The sequence below is a fragment of the Cetorhinus maximus genome, chromosome 9, assembly GCF_964194155.1.
Source record: "Cetorhinus maximus chromosome 9, sCetMax3.hap1.1, whole genome shotgun sequence".
In the NCBI taxonomy this organism is placed as follows: Eukaryota; Metazoa; Chordata; class Chondrichthyes; order Lamniformes; family Cetorhinidae; genus Cetorhinus; species Cetorhinus maximus.
The window spans coordinates 39,558,554-39,575,848 of NC_135887.1; the positions used below are offsets into that span (position 1 = coordinate 39,558,554).

General features: G+C 44.6%; 1 protein-coding gene across 12 annotated transcripts in view; it reads right to left on the reverse strand.

The window, feature by feature from the left end:
- The window catches only part of tspoap1 (TSPO associated protein 1), a 307,699-nt gene that overhangs the window by 53,302 nt on the left and 237,102 nt on the right, over positions 1–17,295 (reverse strand). For all 12 annotated transcript variants that reach the window (XM_078548561.1, XM_078548560.1, XM_078548568.1 and 9 more), the window contains 3 exons: positions 10,901–11,010; positions 9,955–10,064; positions 3,213–4,085 (listed from right to left, as the gene is read on the reverse strand). In XM_078548561.1, coding sequence (XP_078404687.1) covers positions 3,213–4,085; positions 9,955–10,064; positions 10,901–11,010 — 1,093 coding nt within the window. The remainder of the gene's footprint in view (positions 1–3,212; positions 4,086–9,954; positions 10,065–10,900; positions 11,011–17,295) is intronic.

Sequence of the window (17,295 nt, forward strand, 5' to 3'; positions counted from 1 at the left end):
ACTGTTGAGTATATTCAAGGCTGAGATCGATAGATTTTGGAACTCTAAGTGAATCAAAAGATATGGGGATTGAGCGGGAAAGTGGAATTGATGCTGAATATCATCCAACAGCACAGCAGGCTTGAGGGGCCATATGGCCTATGCCTGCTTGCACTTCTTATGCAAGCAAATCAGTGAGAGTGGGTGTGGGCAGATTAGACACTGTGCCCGGGATTTTCCGTGCCTGCTGGCATAGGGCATGTTCAGTGGCGTGAGCGGACAATATGGCGAGAAGGCCAAAAATCAGTTTCATGACTTTGTGAAACTAGTTTGCGATATCCGCTCAGCCCGTCAATGTGGGCCGCGTTCCCCGCCATTGGACGTCGGGAACCTCATTGTAATACATCAGCATCTTATAATAAGGCCAGTCCGCAAGACTCACCCCCGCTGGATTGTCTGCCCACATCGGTGAGAAAACACGCCAATGCAGAACACGCCTTGACAACTGAGACGTAGAAGTCAGGAATTACTGCCAAGGCCTTGCTCGCATCATGGACGTCCAATGGAGCCTGACAAAAATGGGACCCTGGAGGAACGCCCATGGCATGATAGATGGATTCTCATGGACATGGCTCTGCTGTGAAGCAGCTCACGGAAGTTAGAAAGTCACCATTGATGCTCACAATGGATGATGGTCGAGGGGTTGGGAGAAGAAGGTCTAGGGTCAACTGGAAGAGGAAGAGGTGTCGGGAGATGAGGCTGGGAGGGGGGAAATTAAGGTATCAGGGGGTTGAGGTTGGGGGGGGGGAAATAAATGTGTCAGGAGGGTGGGTTGGTGGGGGGAGGGGATAATGGGGTAGGTGTAAGGGGGGGTGGAAGGTGCAAGGGAAGGAGTTTGTAGGGGGAAGGAGTGTGGAGAGGGGAAGGAGTCCAGGGCAGGAAGGAGTGAGAAGGGAGTCCAAGGGGAGGAAGGAGCTCGGAGAGGGGAGGGAGGCTAGCGGGAGGAAGGAGTGCGGAGAGGGGAGGGAGTAAGGCCATGTCTTCTTTGCAGCAGTCGTGGGCTGGAAGCACTGAAAGGTGTGCACGCAGCTGGACTTTAAATATGGTGCCTGGCGTGATGAAGCAGTGGGTGATAGCGGGCGGGCAAATGAGAGCCCGCCCGCCATGGAAACAGTGCGTTTCCCAGGAATGCATAATTAATGTGGCAGGTTTAGGACTGCCCGCTACTGCATTTAGTGCAAATCTGGGACGATTCTGCCTTGTGAGTAAGGGAGTGAGAGTGAGGGTGAGGACATAGCAAGTGTAGACTAGGGTACATTAGTAGGACAGAGCGAAAGACAGCAAGGGTGGGTAGGAGACAGGTGGGTGGGTGAGCATCAGTGAAGGTGGGCGGGAGCCTGCGAGGCTGATACTATAGGACAGCTAACAGCATTCTCTCCTCATAGCACGCTTTATTATCAATAACTCTGATCACTCTTCCTCTGTAATTTTGTCTCAAACTCCAAATATGCCATAATATGGAGCTTTTTTTCAGACGTAAACACACTTCATTGCACAATGCTAAAATGAAGCCACAATGCGCCATTTTTATGAGCTTTGAAATTGAAATATTCAGCCAATCAGTTCAACTATAGCCGGGGGCTAAGGATTTATTGAAATTATGGGTTGTGCAATATTCTACTGCTGACAGCGCTTGCAGGGTGTACAATCTGACCTCCACAGAGTTTACAGCAAAAACGCACTTTCTTGTGGGTTTTACAATCTTTTGTCAGAATTACCACCTTTTCCTATGACCTGCTGATTTCCATAAGTAAGTGGATCAATGTACTTCAATCACACTACGAGGATCAGGTTCTTTGAAGTGGGCGCCTACCACTTAAGAGGCCTCTTGAAGCACTGTCCAATTAAGGATGCCAAGTGGAAAGGCATCCAGTTGGCCGAATGGGACGGCCTGCTGCAATGTCCTACAGGCAACCCCACTCTGCAAAGTGGACGCTGCTGGGGCAGGCAGGAAAACACGAGGGCATAAGAATTATCAAATTAATAAAATTATTTGTGACCACTGCTGCCAGGCTATCACTGTGGAGGATGACCCCCTTCTGGTTGGCCAGTGGCTGCAGCTATAGCTCTATAGCACAAGTGGCCATGAGAAGGCAGGCAGAGGGGTTAGGAAGTGCACAGATAAATGAAAGGGGCTTCACTCGCCCTCAGCCTGCTGCCAGATGGCTGCCTCCAAGGACTGCTGTGGTCTTCATCCGCAAGGTTGGACCCAGTTGCTGCTAGTAAGATCCCAGCTTTCCCAATCTGGCCCCAAATGGCTAGCTGATTGCCACTAACAGACTACCCGCCGCTGCAGGACAGATAGCTGCTTCTGTAGTTCATCTGTGTCCAGCAAGATCGCCCAGAGATGGGAACCAACTCAACAGCGATCTTTCAAATTTGCCTCTCAGCCCTGCCTCCAGCACTGCCTTCACGAGTCTCATAAGATTCTGTTCCTTATTTCAGGATTCAATGCTAATACTCAGCACTGGCTCAGATGGGATGTTGAATATGTCACAGTGTGTCTATGCAGTGGACCTGCAGACCAAAATATACAAGGAAAGTTTCAACAGTGAAACATGATACAAACCACTGAACCCATCCAGTCCCAGCATTAAAGGATAATCACCTCAACCATGTGCTCCCCTTTCCGCCCGTTTGTAGCCTTTACTTCTCTAACACTGTTCTCACTGCTTCCCGAGCTCCCTGTACAAACTACAACTGGTCCAGAACTCAGCTACTTGCATTGTATCCCATTCCATGGTCTGCCCTCCTATCACCTCTGGCCTCGCCAAGGTTCATTACCTCCCTCCATCTCCACATTGAGTTCAAAATTCTTGTTTAAAAATCCCTCTACATCTTTGCTTCATCTTATTTCCATGCCCCAGCTAGAACCCTCCACTCTTGTGACTCTGATTGACTATCATCCCTTCCCTCCAATGGTGGCAGGCCCTTCATCCATCATAATTCTAGAAATCTGCTCCAACACCCATTCACCTCACTACCTCTCTCCTCAAAGCCTACCTCTTCAATCACACCATCAATCTCTGGACTCCTGCTTGTATTCAACCTCCACCACCACCACCAACCCCCCCTGCAACCCGCTGTGTTTGACCCCCACCCCCCCATCCCCACACCTGGCATGGCTGAGTATGTTTCTCTGCACCAAAGCCATAAGTTGCTATGTTACTGACCTCCTGGTAAGGTTGAGAACTGAGTACACGTGCATTTGAGTTGTCGTCGGTCCAGTGGCAGTTCCCATGGTATTTGGTGTGGTCTGGCCTCCACTTTCACCTTGTACTTCATATTAGGCCTCAGGTTCATCAGGGAGTAGGAGTAGCTCCCAGCTTTCACCACCGTGTACTCCTCCTCATTGAGGAAAATCACATGGGTGTAATTACTGTTGCTTGGCAACCAAGAAATGTCCGCTGAGGTTGCGGTAATAGCCTGAACTTTCAACTGCATAGGTGCAACGCAGACATCTTTCCCCACAAGCATGTTGCTACATATTATATCAGAGTTCCCTTTGTCGGTCACACTCTGCACATAGATGCGGTAAGCTTTAGCATTAAGGTCTAGTCGCTCTATTACAGCTTTAGTCTGTGCACCAAACTTGACATTCATCCGCAACTCCTTATCCACATAGATATTATAGCTGAATATTGTACCCCAACCACCTGGCACCAGAGGGGATTCCCAGCTAACAATGATGCTTTTGGCAAGCTGTTTGATCAAGTTCAGTTTCCTGGGGTAAGGCACCACATCCTCATCATATTCGGCCACCTCTTCTACATCGAGATCAAAACCATTGCTCACAAGGCTCTCTAGCTTTATTTGTGAACCATGAAGACTGAGCTCTTCATGGGGGCTGGAGGTCTCTTGCTTTTCAATGCTGTTCTTCCGCAGTGGAAGGCTTTTCTCACTGCCACTGTGAAAACTGATCTCCTGGAATGAACTGTGAGAAAGCTCGTTGACTTCTGGGGGATGAAACGTCAACATATCCTCGTCAGATACACGCTCAATGAAGTTTGAAGGAACCAGTCCTCTTCTCCCATCCATCAGCTCTCCTGAAAATTAATTCAGTACGTGTTTTAGTGCAAACTGTTAAAATCCCAATAGTGAAACACAAAAAAAAAATCAGAAATAACTGGCTGAGAAGTTACCTTTTGATAATGATTTACAAAGTCTCATTGAGATTGCAAGGACCTTCATAACAAAACTCTATCAACCTACTTTGCTGAATCTTTAATTACTAAAGGCAACATAAATTCATCAGACACTCTATGTACAGGAGATGTAACACACTGCACTGCACACCTCGCATTGTTAATTGTATTTTGACTGTGTTTAAACATATGCAGGTGGTGGGCATCAACTGGGGATTCACTTGTGCTCTTATAAATGGGAACACACTGAAGGTGAGTGGTGGGGGTTAGAATTAGCATGGTTATATTGTGTATCTCTGTAAATAAATGCTTATAAAACTGTGTGAATATTGGCACTAGTTCTATCCTTCACCACCTGGCTTTCCGGAACACAGCATAGGAGCACAGGATGATGGGGAAGGGTGGAAATTATGAAAAAATGTTCACACAGAGAACCAAAATCACAGTAGCCTTTGTCAAAAATGGCAGAAAGCAGGTGTAAATTGTCATGGTCTGATTACCCTGTGATGCTCTCAGAGTCTGAACCATATATTCAGTGGAAGAATGAAGTGGATGTGTGGACATGGGTCATATCTATACCAAAGAGGAAGGAGTAAAATCCGAATAAATCATTTTGTGAGATGGATGCCCGTCAGTTGGATATTAATGAAGGTTTGTACCTTCTATGAGAGTTCTTGGGTGGAATTTACAAGAAAGACAATCTGTTAAATAAGGCATGGTCAGAATTTAATAATTTCGGAAAACAAATGGTCACTCTACAGAAAAATATATCATGGACTTTAACAGATTGTATAAAAGATTGACAATATTTGACTGGGGTTCCCTAGATTGGTGCCAGCATTTAAATTACTGTATTGTGAAAAGGTGTCTCATATTGACAGGCTACAAGTTCTAACTGTATTCTGTTCTCAGAAAAGGAGACCCTATTCCATCAGATGTCTGCTGCACTAAAAAATTCCTGGGGAAACAGTCATTTCCTTCAGCCTTCATGGAATATGTGAGGCATTCTGTGATGACACAAAGGATAGAAGACTTTAGCAGATCTGTCCATTACAGCAAAAGATAAAATTGTAACAAAAATAATGGATAAATGAATCCCAAGAATGCCAAAGGAACAGTTAGTAGGTGCTTCAGGTGTGATGTGAAGCATCATTGTGTGATGAACTGCCTAAAGAGGAACAGTAGGGTTGTCGAAATAATGCAAGACGAAGAGAATTCTGAAGAAGGTGAAGATAACGATGAATCTGAACAAGTTATTCTGGTCACAATGGGTTTTAGTCCTGTGATGATTATACTAGTCGTGGATTCCTTTAGTGCTTGTACTTCAACATATATAGGGCAGATTGGTTAAAACGTTATCTTGATTCACTAAATTGTAAGGATTGACACAAGGATAAAGAGTATAAAAGTATTACTGGCTTTAAATTTGGTGATGACAACAGATTGAGATCACTAAAGAGAGTTGTCATTCCATGTAAAATTGCTAGAGTAAGCCATTTTATAAATATTAATGTAGCCTCTAGTGGGATACATATGCTGTTTTGTGAACCTTCTATGAAAAAAGGCACAAATGGAACTTGACATGGGCTATGATAAGGCAATTATTTTTGTAAAGTCAACTGGTCTGTGGTTTACCCAGTCAGGACATTGTGGGTATACAGTAATAAAGCCTGATATTTCTCATCAGAGTGTTAGATAAATATTCATAACATCAGGTAATAAGAATCAGAGAGAGAAAAAAGAATTGTCCTAAAGTTACATAGATAAATTGTTTACCTTACTTGTCAAAGGTTAAACATCCTATTAAATGATGCAGATATGGTTGATGAAGAGTATATACATACATAAGAACATATGAATTAGGAGCAGGAATAGGCCACTCAGCCCCTTGAGTCTGCTCCGTCATTCAATGAGATCATGGCTGATCTGAATATAACCTCAATCGCACATCCCCGATAACATTTCACTCCCTTGTTAATCAAAAATATGAGGTTAATGGAAGAAATTAGTGAGAAGTGCAGGCTGTTTACATAGTGAGATTTAGGGATTATAAAAGGGCAGTGAACTCAAAGGAGAGAACATGATGAGTTGAGATGGAGGTTGAATTCAGTGAAGATGAGAAGTCATTCAGTGTAGAGGCTGAGGAAGGAAAACAGTGAAGGTGTCCAGGTGGGAAAACTTTTATCGTACTTAGGAAGCTGGTAGAGAACCAGGTGAGAGGGGTGGAACAAGGTGAGATTCTCAAGGGAGGAGAAAGTGCCAGAAGATTAAAGGATAAGGCCAAGGTGTGATCTGGTGATAAGTTACCGCAATAGTCTTGGTGGTGGAAGATATATAGCCAGATGGGAAGGCTTCATGAAGAGGGAAAATGTCATCGCTCCTCAGCCAGGTTTTGGTTAAGGCCATGATGTCGTTGCAATTACAATAAATTCATGAATGGCAAGGGCCTTGTTCACAAATGAACAGATATTTAGGAAGGAGATATGTAAGGAGGTGGTGAAAGCTAATTAGCTGACAGAGTCACAGCGCAGAATCATCCCAGAATTGCACTAAGTGCGGTAGCAGGCGTGAAAAACAACATTGTACCTGTTGGCTGCAACAGTGGGTTTTTGCACCATATCGTCCACTTCCTGCCTCATTAATTATGCAGCCATAGGAAACATGCCATCTCGCTGGCGGGCGGCCTCTCAATCGCCTTGCCACGCTGTTACCTCACCATTTTCTCACTCCGGGTGCCATAACTAAACTAATCAGCCAAGCACACAGTTCTCTGTGCTTGCAAACCAGGGCTGCTCGAGTGAAGACATGGCCCCGAAAACTAAGAAAAGTTCAGTGAACCATCACTGGAATGCCTTTTGGAGGCCCGCCGCGTGGTCCTTCACACCCACTCTGGTCGCAGGAGGTCCAGCAATCTCACCACTCTGGCTTGGGAGGCAATGGCAATGGTGGTCAGTGCCAATGCTGCACACAAGAGGTTGGCCATCCAGTGCAGAAAACGGATGAATGATCTCATCCGTGCTGCCCGGGTAAGGAACTATCTCATCACTCTAAACTCTCACAAGGCCTTCACACATTCACTGGCATCTCACTCACTGCTAGCTCAAGGGACATCACCACTCACTCTCTCACACACACCCTCACATCTCTATCTGGACTCACGTCCACTGGGGGCTGTATCCTCAGCCCTCACCAGCTTGAGGCCACTTTCACAGATCAACGTGTGCCCCGACACAAACCCTAGGATACCCCCCTTCCCCAGTACAGCCCTCGCCCTGAAGCCTCTTCCCTGCCTGAGGCCACTTTGCCCCCTTTCCCAAGCAAACCCTGAAGCCATTGAAAAGCCACCTCCGCCTTATAGCTGGTCTGGTAGGTAGAGACATGCTCATTAGCAACCCCCCCCACCAAAAAAGTGATGTGGAGCTGTCTGCAAAGCCTGGTACTGATGACCACGAGTGCTGTCTGAAGCCAGGTAGGTGCACAACCCTCAAATTCCCAAGTGAAGTGCAGCTTGCCAGGTGCATGTTGCTTATGTACAGTTGTGAAGCACATCGACGTGCATTCAGGCTGACGTGCCTAGATGATCCAGCGTGGGGGCATGAATCCGGCGAGCAGGGAGATGCTAAAGTGTCGAAATCAGGTTGTCGACGTGTGGCAGCAGGAAATGTGGCCCACCATAGACAGGGGGAGCAGATGATTGCAAACTGGATTCACGATGGCCTAAAATTGATTTTTGGCCTTCTCGCCATATTGTCTGCTCACGCTACCAAACATGCCCAACACCAGTGGAAGCGGAAAATTCCAGCCACAGGGTCAGTGGTGAAAAGGGTGAGTTGGACAAGGAGGAGATTGGTAAGATTAACCCCAGTGGGCACACTGGGCAGGAAGGTGAAGGAGAGAGTGGGATGGAGCAATTGGGGATGCCACTTGCAATGAGCCAATGTCGAGGGCCTCGATGAGCCCTTTGCAGAATTCCAAGAGAGGCACGGAGGGAAGCTGCAGGCTTATCTTAGAGGGAGTCAAGCCTGGGATACTGAGGTGAAAACAGGAAGCTTGTGGAGTACTGACGAATTCAGATAGGGAATTTGGAAAGGCAGAGTACCTGTAAAAGAGGGGAGAAATGAAAGGAAACAAGATGATAGAGAGGCACCCAGGAGGGATAAAAAGATAAGTAAAAAAGAAGCTAAAGGGGAATTAGAGTGATAAAGTGGATTAAACACCACCCCCAAACGCCCAACCCCGGAAACAGTGTTGGCATGGAGCCGACATGCTCCATGCCGACCCATTCCACAGCCATAAAGCGCTGCAGGGCGGATTAATGAGGGCCAAGTGGACCTTCCACCCCTCACTGTGGAGAACATCCAATCTGATTGGCCACCAGCTTCATCAGTTCCGGCAGCGGCAGGAGGTGTCAGTGGCTGCTGTTGGGACTGCAGAAGAGGAAGAACACCAAGGCCCATGGAATCACGGAGCAGGTCAGTCTGGGGTCTTGGGCTGGAGGTATTTGGGTATGCTAGTGAAAGGGGCAGGGGGGATGCGGAAGGGTGTGGGTTTAAGGGTAGGAAGGAAGGGGTGGCTTTGATCTTAGGGGGGGGGCTACCCCATGATCAGCAAAGGCAGCCCTTGAAGAGCAACCCCGCCCCCCAACCCCACCCTCCTTCCTGCCCATTAAACATTTCAGTGAAAAAGTCAGGCTGCCTGCTTCCCCGGCTGCCCACACCAAATGTTTCATGGCTTGGGCAGCGTATTATCAGGGTCAACTGCTTGATGGCAAACCTAATTGATCTTTGGTTATTTATTTGAATATAGCGGGTGGGCTGCTGATTGCAGCATTATTAATGGAGTGAGCTCGGGGGTGGGAGGGGAGGTGGTGGGGTGGGCGCCCACCCTATTTTTTGTGTCCCACCGTGGGAAATAATTCTCGCCAGGGACACGCAAAATTCCGCCATACGTTAGGCAGCCAAAATGCAAATGGATTCTGCACAAGTTACATAAAAATTAGGATTCATAAAGACCTGACAGCAAACAGGAAATAGGAAAGAAATGGAAAGAGGAAATAAATAGGAGATAACAAGGAGTTCAGAGTTAAAATCAGATGTCCCATGATAGGATGCTGATGACGTAGATAGGGTAGAGTCAGCATGGATCATCAACGAACTGTTGTCCAAGTTCAGACAGGTGCAGTGAGTGAAATCCAGAAACTGTTTGAGGGTAGAGTATTGGAGAAATGCTCATGGTATTGTTATGGGAATGAGGATGCAGGAAGCATGCAGAGTCCGTTGCAGAATCAGAAATATGTTGGCGAAGTTGGAGGACACCATAAAATCCAGAAGCAGAAGAGGTTTGCCCTTCAGTCCAGGCGAGTGATTTTCTGGCTAAGAACAAATTGAACTAAAAAATCAGTATATTTAGTAAACAATCTAAGCGGTGATAGAGGAAGGACAGTGAACTGATCAAAGTTACTTTTCCATGACAACCTGTTTGATTGGCACCCCTTTCGCCACCTTAAACATTCACTCCCTCCACCACTGGCACACAGTGGCAGAGTGTGCACCATATACAACTCACCAAGCCTCCTTCAACAGTGATCAGTGTGGGGTTTGACAGCTGTTGAAGGTCAGTTATGAAAAGACCTTTATCACTGTTTGTGTATTGCTGCTATGCTGCGCAGTCCAATTTGGTATCGGGGTATGAGCAGAGGCACACAAAAAAATCATAATTTATCATAAGAAAGATGAAAAATGCAATCTTATTGTATTTATGTCAGTCAAACCTTCATAAAATCCATCTTCATCCATGTCTCCATACACATAAATATACTCTCCTGCTGTTAGTGGCAGTTCTGCCTCTGGGTTCTCATTGGGCCCATCAAAGGGATTGTAACTGGAAAAGAGAGAGGATTCAGGAAAAACTGAAGTGAAGTCAACAGCATAGGGCTGACTCTGAATAATACCAGAAACCATGCCAAAGTGCCCTGCCCCAGACCCTGCACCAACCCTGAGAAACTAATTCCCCCAACAAATTAACTTCTCATAAACACAATCACTTCACTGACCATCTGCTGGGAAGAAAGACTCCCTTCACAGACTTCCATTGAATTCAGAGATATACATTCAATGCATAATCTGTGATATTAACTGAACATTCCTGCACAGGCACACAATACCTCATAGATCAATATGGAACAGGGACCACCCCGCCGCCCCCCCCCGCCCCACCTCCTTCAGATAGCTAAGAAATGTATTCAGGTGCACTCCCTTCATTCTATGGTCAGGAGAATGAGACAAACTAGCAGGGACCTGCTACTGACAAGATGGCTAACCATTTGCAATGAGTATAGGTCCTGAAATACTGCCAGTTCCCTCCAACAGAACTATGTAGTCAAACAGTGAAGATTAGCAACCATGTCTACTCTAGAAATACTGCAACTCTAAAACAAAAGCAGTGTTGCTATCTTGCCCCGTTGAGATATATTTGGTTTGTCAGCCCCTTTTCCTGTCTATTTCTTCCATATTATGGTTGGGACTAATGACATTCTGGCTATCGTGAATTTTCCCTTTCACACTTTTAGCTGGATAGTGGCTATTGAATGAGACTGTATACCATATCGCCCAGACCAAGTAATGTGGTCAGGTTTACAGGCTTAGTTTAATGTTTATTCTTACAGGGCATAGTCACTGGTCACGAAATGAAAGAGGACAAGAACCACAGGGTTTTACCTGTAACGCGCGATGAACACCTTCAATTTTGCAGTTACTCTGCTCTCAGGCTCTGGAATGGATGAGACATTGTCAATGTCCAACTCCTCCACTTCACTGGCTGTATCTACCTGCAATTCATAGGTAAGTCGCATCAATCACAGTAAGGCAACTTTCAAATGCTTGCAGGAAGGCTGAAGAGCAGAACTACTTCTTTTGGGAAATACAAAAGTAAAATTGGTTGGAGCAGAGGCGTTTTACTACAGTCCAACCTATGAAACTGGGGCAATATAGCACCATTACGGGTGGCTGGTGCAATTGCAGCATGACAAGTTTACATAGGTAGTTTCCAGTTTCAATGTGGACATAAGGTATTTTAATGAAAAAAGATGGTACAGAATTCTCATCAAACATGGTAGAAAATGGTCGATAAACTATGAGCAATCAGTAGTTTTATAGACCTGAGTGTGCACGAATGTAAAAATTTTATCATATTACAGTTGTTGTACGTGTGACTCCTTCAAGTGGGGTCAACCAACTTATATAGTCTAACACATAGCCACATAACCACAATTACATTGCCAGTAACTGGGTGGAGGGATCCCTAAATGATATTCAATATAAATATAGATGTGTCACACAAGTGCCATGCAATGACCATCTCCAACAAGAGAGAATCTAACTATCTCCCCTTGATATTCAATGACATTACTATCGCTAAATCCCCCGCTATCAATATCCTGGGGGTTACCATTAATGAGAAACTAAACTGGACCAAACATAGATACTGTGGCCACAAAAGCAGATCAGAGACTGGGAATTCTGTGGCGAGTGAATCACCTCTTGACCCCCCAAAGCCTGTCCATCATCTACAAGGCACAAGGAGTGTGATGGAATTTTCTCCACTTGCTTGGATGAGTGCAGCTCCAATAACACTCAAGGAGCTTGGCACCATCCAGGACAAAGCAGCCAAGTTGATTGGCACCCATTCACCACCTTAAACATTCATTTCCTCCACTATCGATGCATATTGGTAGTAGTGTGTACCATCTACAAGATGCACTGCAGCAACTCATAAATGCCCATTTGACAGCACATTCTGAACACATGACCTCTACCAACTAGTAAAACAAGGCCAGCAGCTGCATGGAACAACCATTACCTGCAAGTTCCCCTCCAAATCACATGCCATCCTGACTTGGAACCATAACGCCATTCCTTCATTGATGCTGGGTCAAAATCCTGGAATTCCCTCCCTAGCAACACTGTGGGTGTACCTAAACCACATGGACTGCAGCGGTTCAATAAGGCAGCTCACCATCGCTTTCTCAAGGGCAATTAGGGGTGTGGAATAAATGCTGGCCTAGCCAGTGGCATCCACCTCCAATGACAGAATACATTTTTAAAAATGGATTCAAGGGAAGAATTTTCGGGTTGGCAAGCAGGGGCAGGGCCCGCTCGCCAACACGTAAAATGACATGCGGTGACGTCGGGCGGGTGTCCCAAAGTCACCGCACGTCATTTAGATTTTCAGTTCGGCAGACGCGCAGCCAACTCGGCTGCGCACCCACCGAACTGTCAAAGGCCTATTAAGGCCTGTTGAAAACTAATTATAACAGTTAATTGAGCTGCCCATCCAACCTTAAGGTTGGCAGGCAGGCGAAGAGCCCAGGTGGCCTTCGCATTTTTCATGAAAACTCATCCATGGGCGGGATGAGGGTTCATGGAGTGTTTTAAAATTCAATAAAAATTATTTTAAAAATTCATTGACATGGCCCAGCTCATGTGACACTGTCACATGAGGGGACATGTTTTAAAAGTTTTTTTTCCTCTATTTAAATTTTAAAACCTTAAACTGATCTGCCTGAGGCAGCTCTGTGCCCCAGGGAGATTTCTGTACTCTTTTGCGTGCATGCGCGAAAGAGTGCAGGCCCCAACTCAGGGAATCCCCCTGCCCGCACAAGGAGCACACAGTGCTTCCGGGCAAGCATCACGCTGGGCAAGCCCTAATTGGCCCGCCCACGTAAAATGGCAGCATGGACCCGGAGGTACCGATCAGGTTCACGCTCGCTCCCGCGCAACTCCCCCGACAGGGGAAAATTCAGCCCCAAGACTAAATAGGAAGTGGTAAATACACAGTTAAAGTGTAACTTCTTTGGCACAGATAGCTAGTGTAAGTGTTGAACATTGTGATAGATAACTTTTGTTATTAAAGGTTAAGGGGAAGTGGAGTAGGAAGTATGTGACCTTTGGGATGATTATAGGTCTGTCAGGTCCCATATAGTCCAATTTTTCTAATAACACGGGGTTTACTGGAGGGGGTGGGGGTGCTGCAACAGGAGATTAGTTAAATATCTCCCAGATATAGCATGGTTTCCTGTATATTCTATTTTCTTATGGAACCAAGAACAAATTTTTTATGAGCTTTCTGAGAAACTGTAATGGTTTTATCTCTTTCAGGAATTCATAATCACTAGTGTCATGATCAGAAAACATGAAAGAAAATACACACACATAACCGTGGCTACTTTATAAAATTATTATTTTCCTTTTAGAATAGAGAAATGGCTAGACTGATAAAATAGCCACCGCTGACCACATGGTGGTATCTCTGAAAATTTCTGAGCAGTCTAAAAGTGGACAAAGGTTAACACATCAAACCCCTGGGGAATGTAACACTCCTTGCATTTCATAAACATTCCAGCCCCGCCAACACAAAGTATAGTAGACGAGATGCCTGCACCAGCCAGCTATGGACAAAGGCAAAGCTATTTCTGATTCCTCATCTCCATCGTTGTGCTAATGGTTCTACAGTTACTTGCTCAAAACACAATGGGTTTTAACCAGGAGAGCCTCATTAGCTGAATAGCTCAATCTGAAACCACCCTGTCACATGACTGAGACGTGAGCTGTTTGAATTGCTTTAATTATACAGTTTTCGGATTCCATCTTCAGTCTGCTGTTTAACATCTGACCAGAAGGCCACACAAAAACAAACTCTGGCCAGGTCGGACAACTGGCCCCCATCTACCTGACTCAGCTGGGAAGATATGTACTATCGCCTACAGAACTAATTCAATCTCTGTGTGCCTACTACATCTTGGGACATCAATGGCACCGGAAAAACGAATCTTACACCACTGTTTTTCAGTCAGTGGAACTCTGAAAGATTCTGGACTCTGGACTCACGCGAAACCATAATTTTTATTTTTATCATGGTCTCTGCCCTGAACCTCTTTCTTTCCCTTATCCCTCTTTTATTGATTGAATGCAAAAAGGGTCAGACATTGCGAAACCCATTTCCCGCGTTTTGTGCGCGCGTGTGTGTAAAATAAAGCAACCCTATTATTTTACCTTATCTCTAGTTTGCTGTGGGGTTATTAATAGAGGACTGGGTCACTCCAAACCAAAGGGTTGGGGAACATACGCCACCGCTTATAAAAGGGGGAAATCAAAAATCAAAAACACCTTTCTGTTTATGGATGGGTAGTGAGTGGAGAAATCAGGGCTGTTTAAATTAAACCCTCTCCTGTCCGTAACACTAGTCACTGGGGACAGTGGTGCCCAATACAACATTTCTAATGTATGGGATGCTAATCAGCCTGATGGTCTCTGATGGCCTTTTCTTTGTATGCTTTGATGATTAAAAAATAGGGGCTCCGTGCTCACATGAACCTTTCAACTGCATCATCTATAATTGGACTATCTACCCTTTTACCATTAAATCTCTCAACAATTGGATAATTGTAACAAGCTCAAAGCTACATTCCTGCAGTGAACAGAATATTATACAGGTTATAATTCAGAATTTACAGTTCTGTTTAAAATAGCTCAGACATGCTGTGCATAACAGTCACTGAGATAACCAACACACATAATGTTTCAATGCGCTTCACAGGGGTGAAATCAAAAATGGAGGTAAAGTCAATTAAGAACTTAGGAGTAGTGAGTAAAATATCGGTCAAGATGTGGGGTTCAAGGTGAACAGGGAGGTGCAGAAAATTGGGAAAGGGCAGTGTTTAACTGACAAGAATGAGATCAGGAATTCAGTTAAATGTCAGATATGTCACAAGGTTGCAACCATCTGGTTCAGCCAGAGACAGTGACAGAATGGGAATTAAATCATTGACAAAGGTATGTGGATTCTTGGGGATTGGAGGGATGGCGGGATGGTGGGATGGCGGGATGGAGGGATGGGGGTGTAGAGGGTAGCTGAAAAGGATGGTTTGGTCCTCCATTTTTTTTACCTGGAAAAAACTATGCCTCATCCAAGATTTAATATTGAACAAGCAGTCTGATTGCACAATTTTCAATGGGGAAAAGATTGACAAAGAGACAGCGCAATAATGGGCAGTTCTGTTCACTCTTCTTGGGATAGTTAATTAGGCATCCAACAGGAAAGCAAGACTGTACATATATACATACGTACAAATGGATTAGGAGCAGGAGTAGGCCACTCAGCCCCTCGAGCCTGCTCTGCCATTCAATAAGATCATGGCTGATCTGATTGTAACCTCAATTCCACATTCACGCCAATAACCTTTCACCCCCTTGCTTATCAAGAATTTATCTAGTTCTGCCTTAAAAATATTCAAAGACTCTGCTTCCACCACCTTTTGAGGAAGAGAATTCCAAAGACGCGACCCTCAGAGAAAACATTTTCCCTCATCTCTGTCTTAAATGGACGACCCCTTATTTTTAAACAGTGACCCCTAGTTCTAGATTCTCTCACAAGAGGGAACATCCTTTCCACATCCACCTTGTCAAGACCCCTCAGGATCTTGTATGTTTCAATCTACTTACCCTTCTAAACTCCAGCAGTTACAAGCCTAGCCTGTCCAACCATCCCTCATAAGGCAACCTGCCCATACCAGATATTAGTCTAGCAAACATTCTCTGAACTGCTTCCAACGCTTATACATCCTTCCTTAAATAAGGAGACTAATGCTGTACACAGTACTCCAGATGTGGTCTCGCCAATGCCCTGTATAATTGAAGCATAACCTCCCTACTGTTGTATTTAATTCCCCTCGCAATAACTGATAACATTTAGCTTTCCTAATTACTTGCTGTGCCTGCATACTAACCTTTTGCGATTCATGCATAAGGATACCCAGATCGCTCTGCATCCTCTAACCACTTAGATAAATATGCTTCTTTTTTATCCTTCCTACCAAAATGGACAATTGCACATTTTCCCACATTATACTCCATTTGCCAGATCTTTGCCAGTTATTTATATTCTTTTATATCCTCCTTATGTCTTTGTCACAACTTATTTTCCTACCTATCTTTATGTCACCAGCAAATTTAGCAACCATACATTCGATCCCTTCAGCCAAGTCGTTCATATAAACTGTAAAAAGTTGAGGCCCCAGCACTGATCCCTGTGGCACACCGCTTGTTACATTTTGTCAACCAGAAAATTACTCATTTACGCTAATCTCAGTTTCCCGTTAGCTAGCCAATCTTCTATCCATGCCAATGTGTTACCACCTATACCATGGGCTTTTATTTTCCGCAATAACCTTTGATGTGACACCTTATCAAATGCCTTCTGGAAATCTAAATACATTACTATTATTCCCCTTTATCCACAGCACATATTACTTCTTCAAAAAACACCAATAAATTGGTCAAACGTGATTTCACACCAACTACGTTGACTGCTTCATTATTTGATTTTGTCTAAGTGTCCTGCTATGATGTCTTTAATAATAGCTTCTAACATTTTCCCTGTGACAGATAAGCTAACTAACCTGTAATGTCCTGCTTTATGTCCCATTCCTTTTTGTATAAGGGAGTTACATTTTCTATTTTCCAATCTAATGGAACCTTCCAGGAATCTAGGAAACTTTGGAAAATAAAAACTAATGCATCAATTATCTCACTAACCACTTCCTTTAAGACCCTAGGGTGACGTCCATCAGGGCTCGGGGACTTGTCAGCCTGCAGCTCCAACAATTTGCTCACTTCCCTGGTGATTGTAATCTTCTTGCGTTCCCCCCTCCCTTCCATTTCCTGATTTACAGCTATTTCCAGGATGTTACTTGTATCCTCTTATTGTGAAGATTGATGCAGAATACCTGTTCAATTCATCTGCCATCTCCTTATTTTTCATTATTAATTACCCAGACTCACTTTCTATAGGACAAATGCTCACTTTGTTAACTCTTTTCTTTTTAAAATATCTATAGAAACTCTTACTTTCTGCCTTTATATTTCTAGCATTCTCTCGTACTCTAACTTTTCCCTCCTTATTAATATTTTAGTCATTCTTTCCTTTTTTTATATTCTGTCCAATTTTCTAACCTGCCACCCACCTTTGCGCTATTATATGGTTTTCCTTTTCATTTGATACTAGCTTTAATTTTTTAGTTAATCACGGATGGTGGAAATTTTTTTTTCTCATTGAA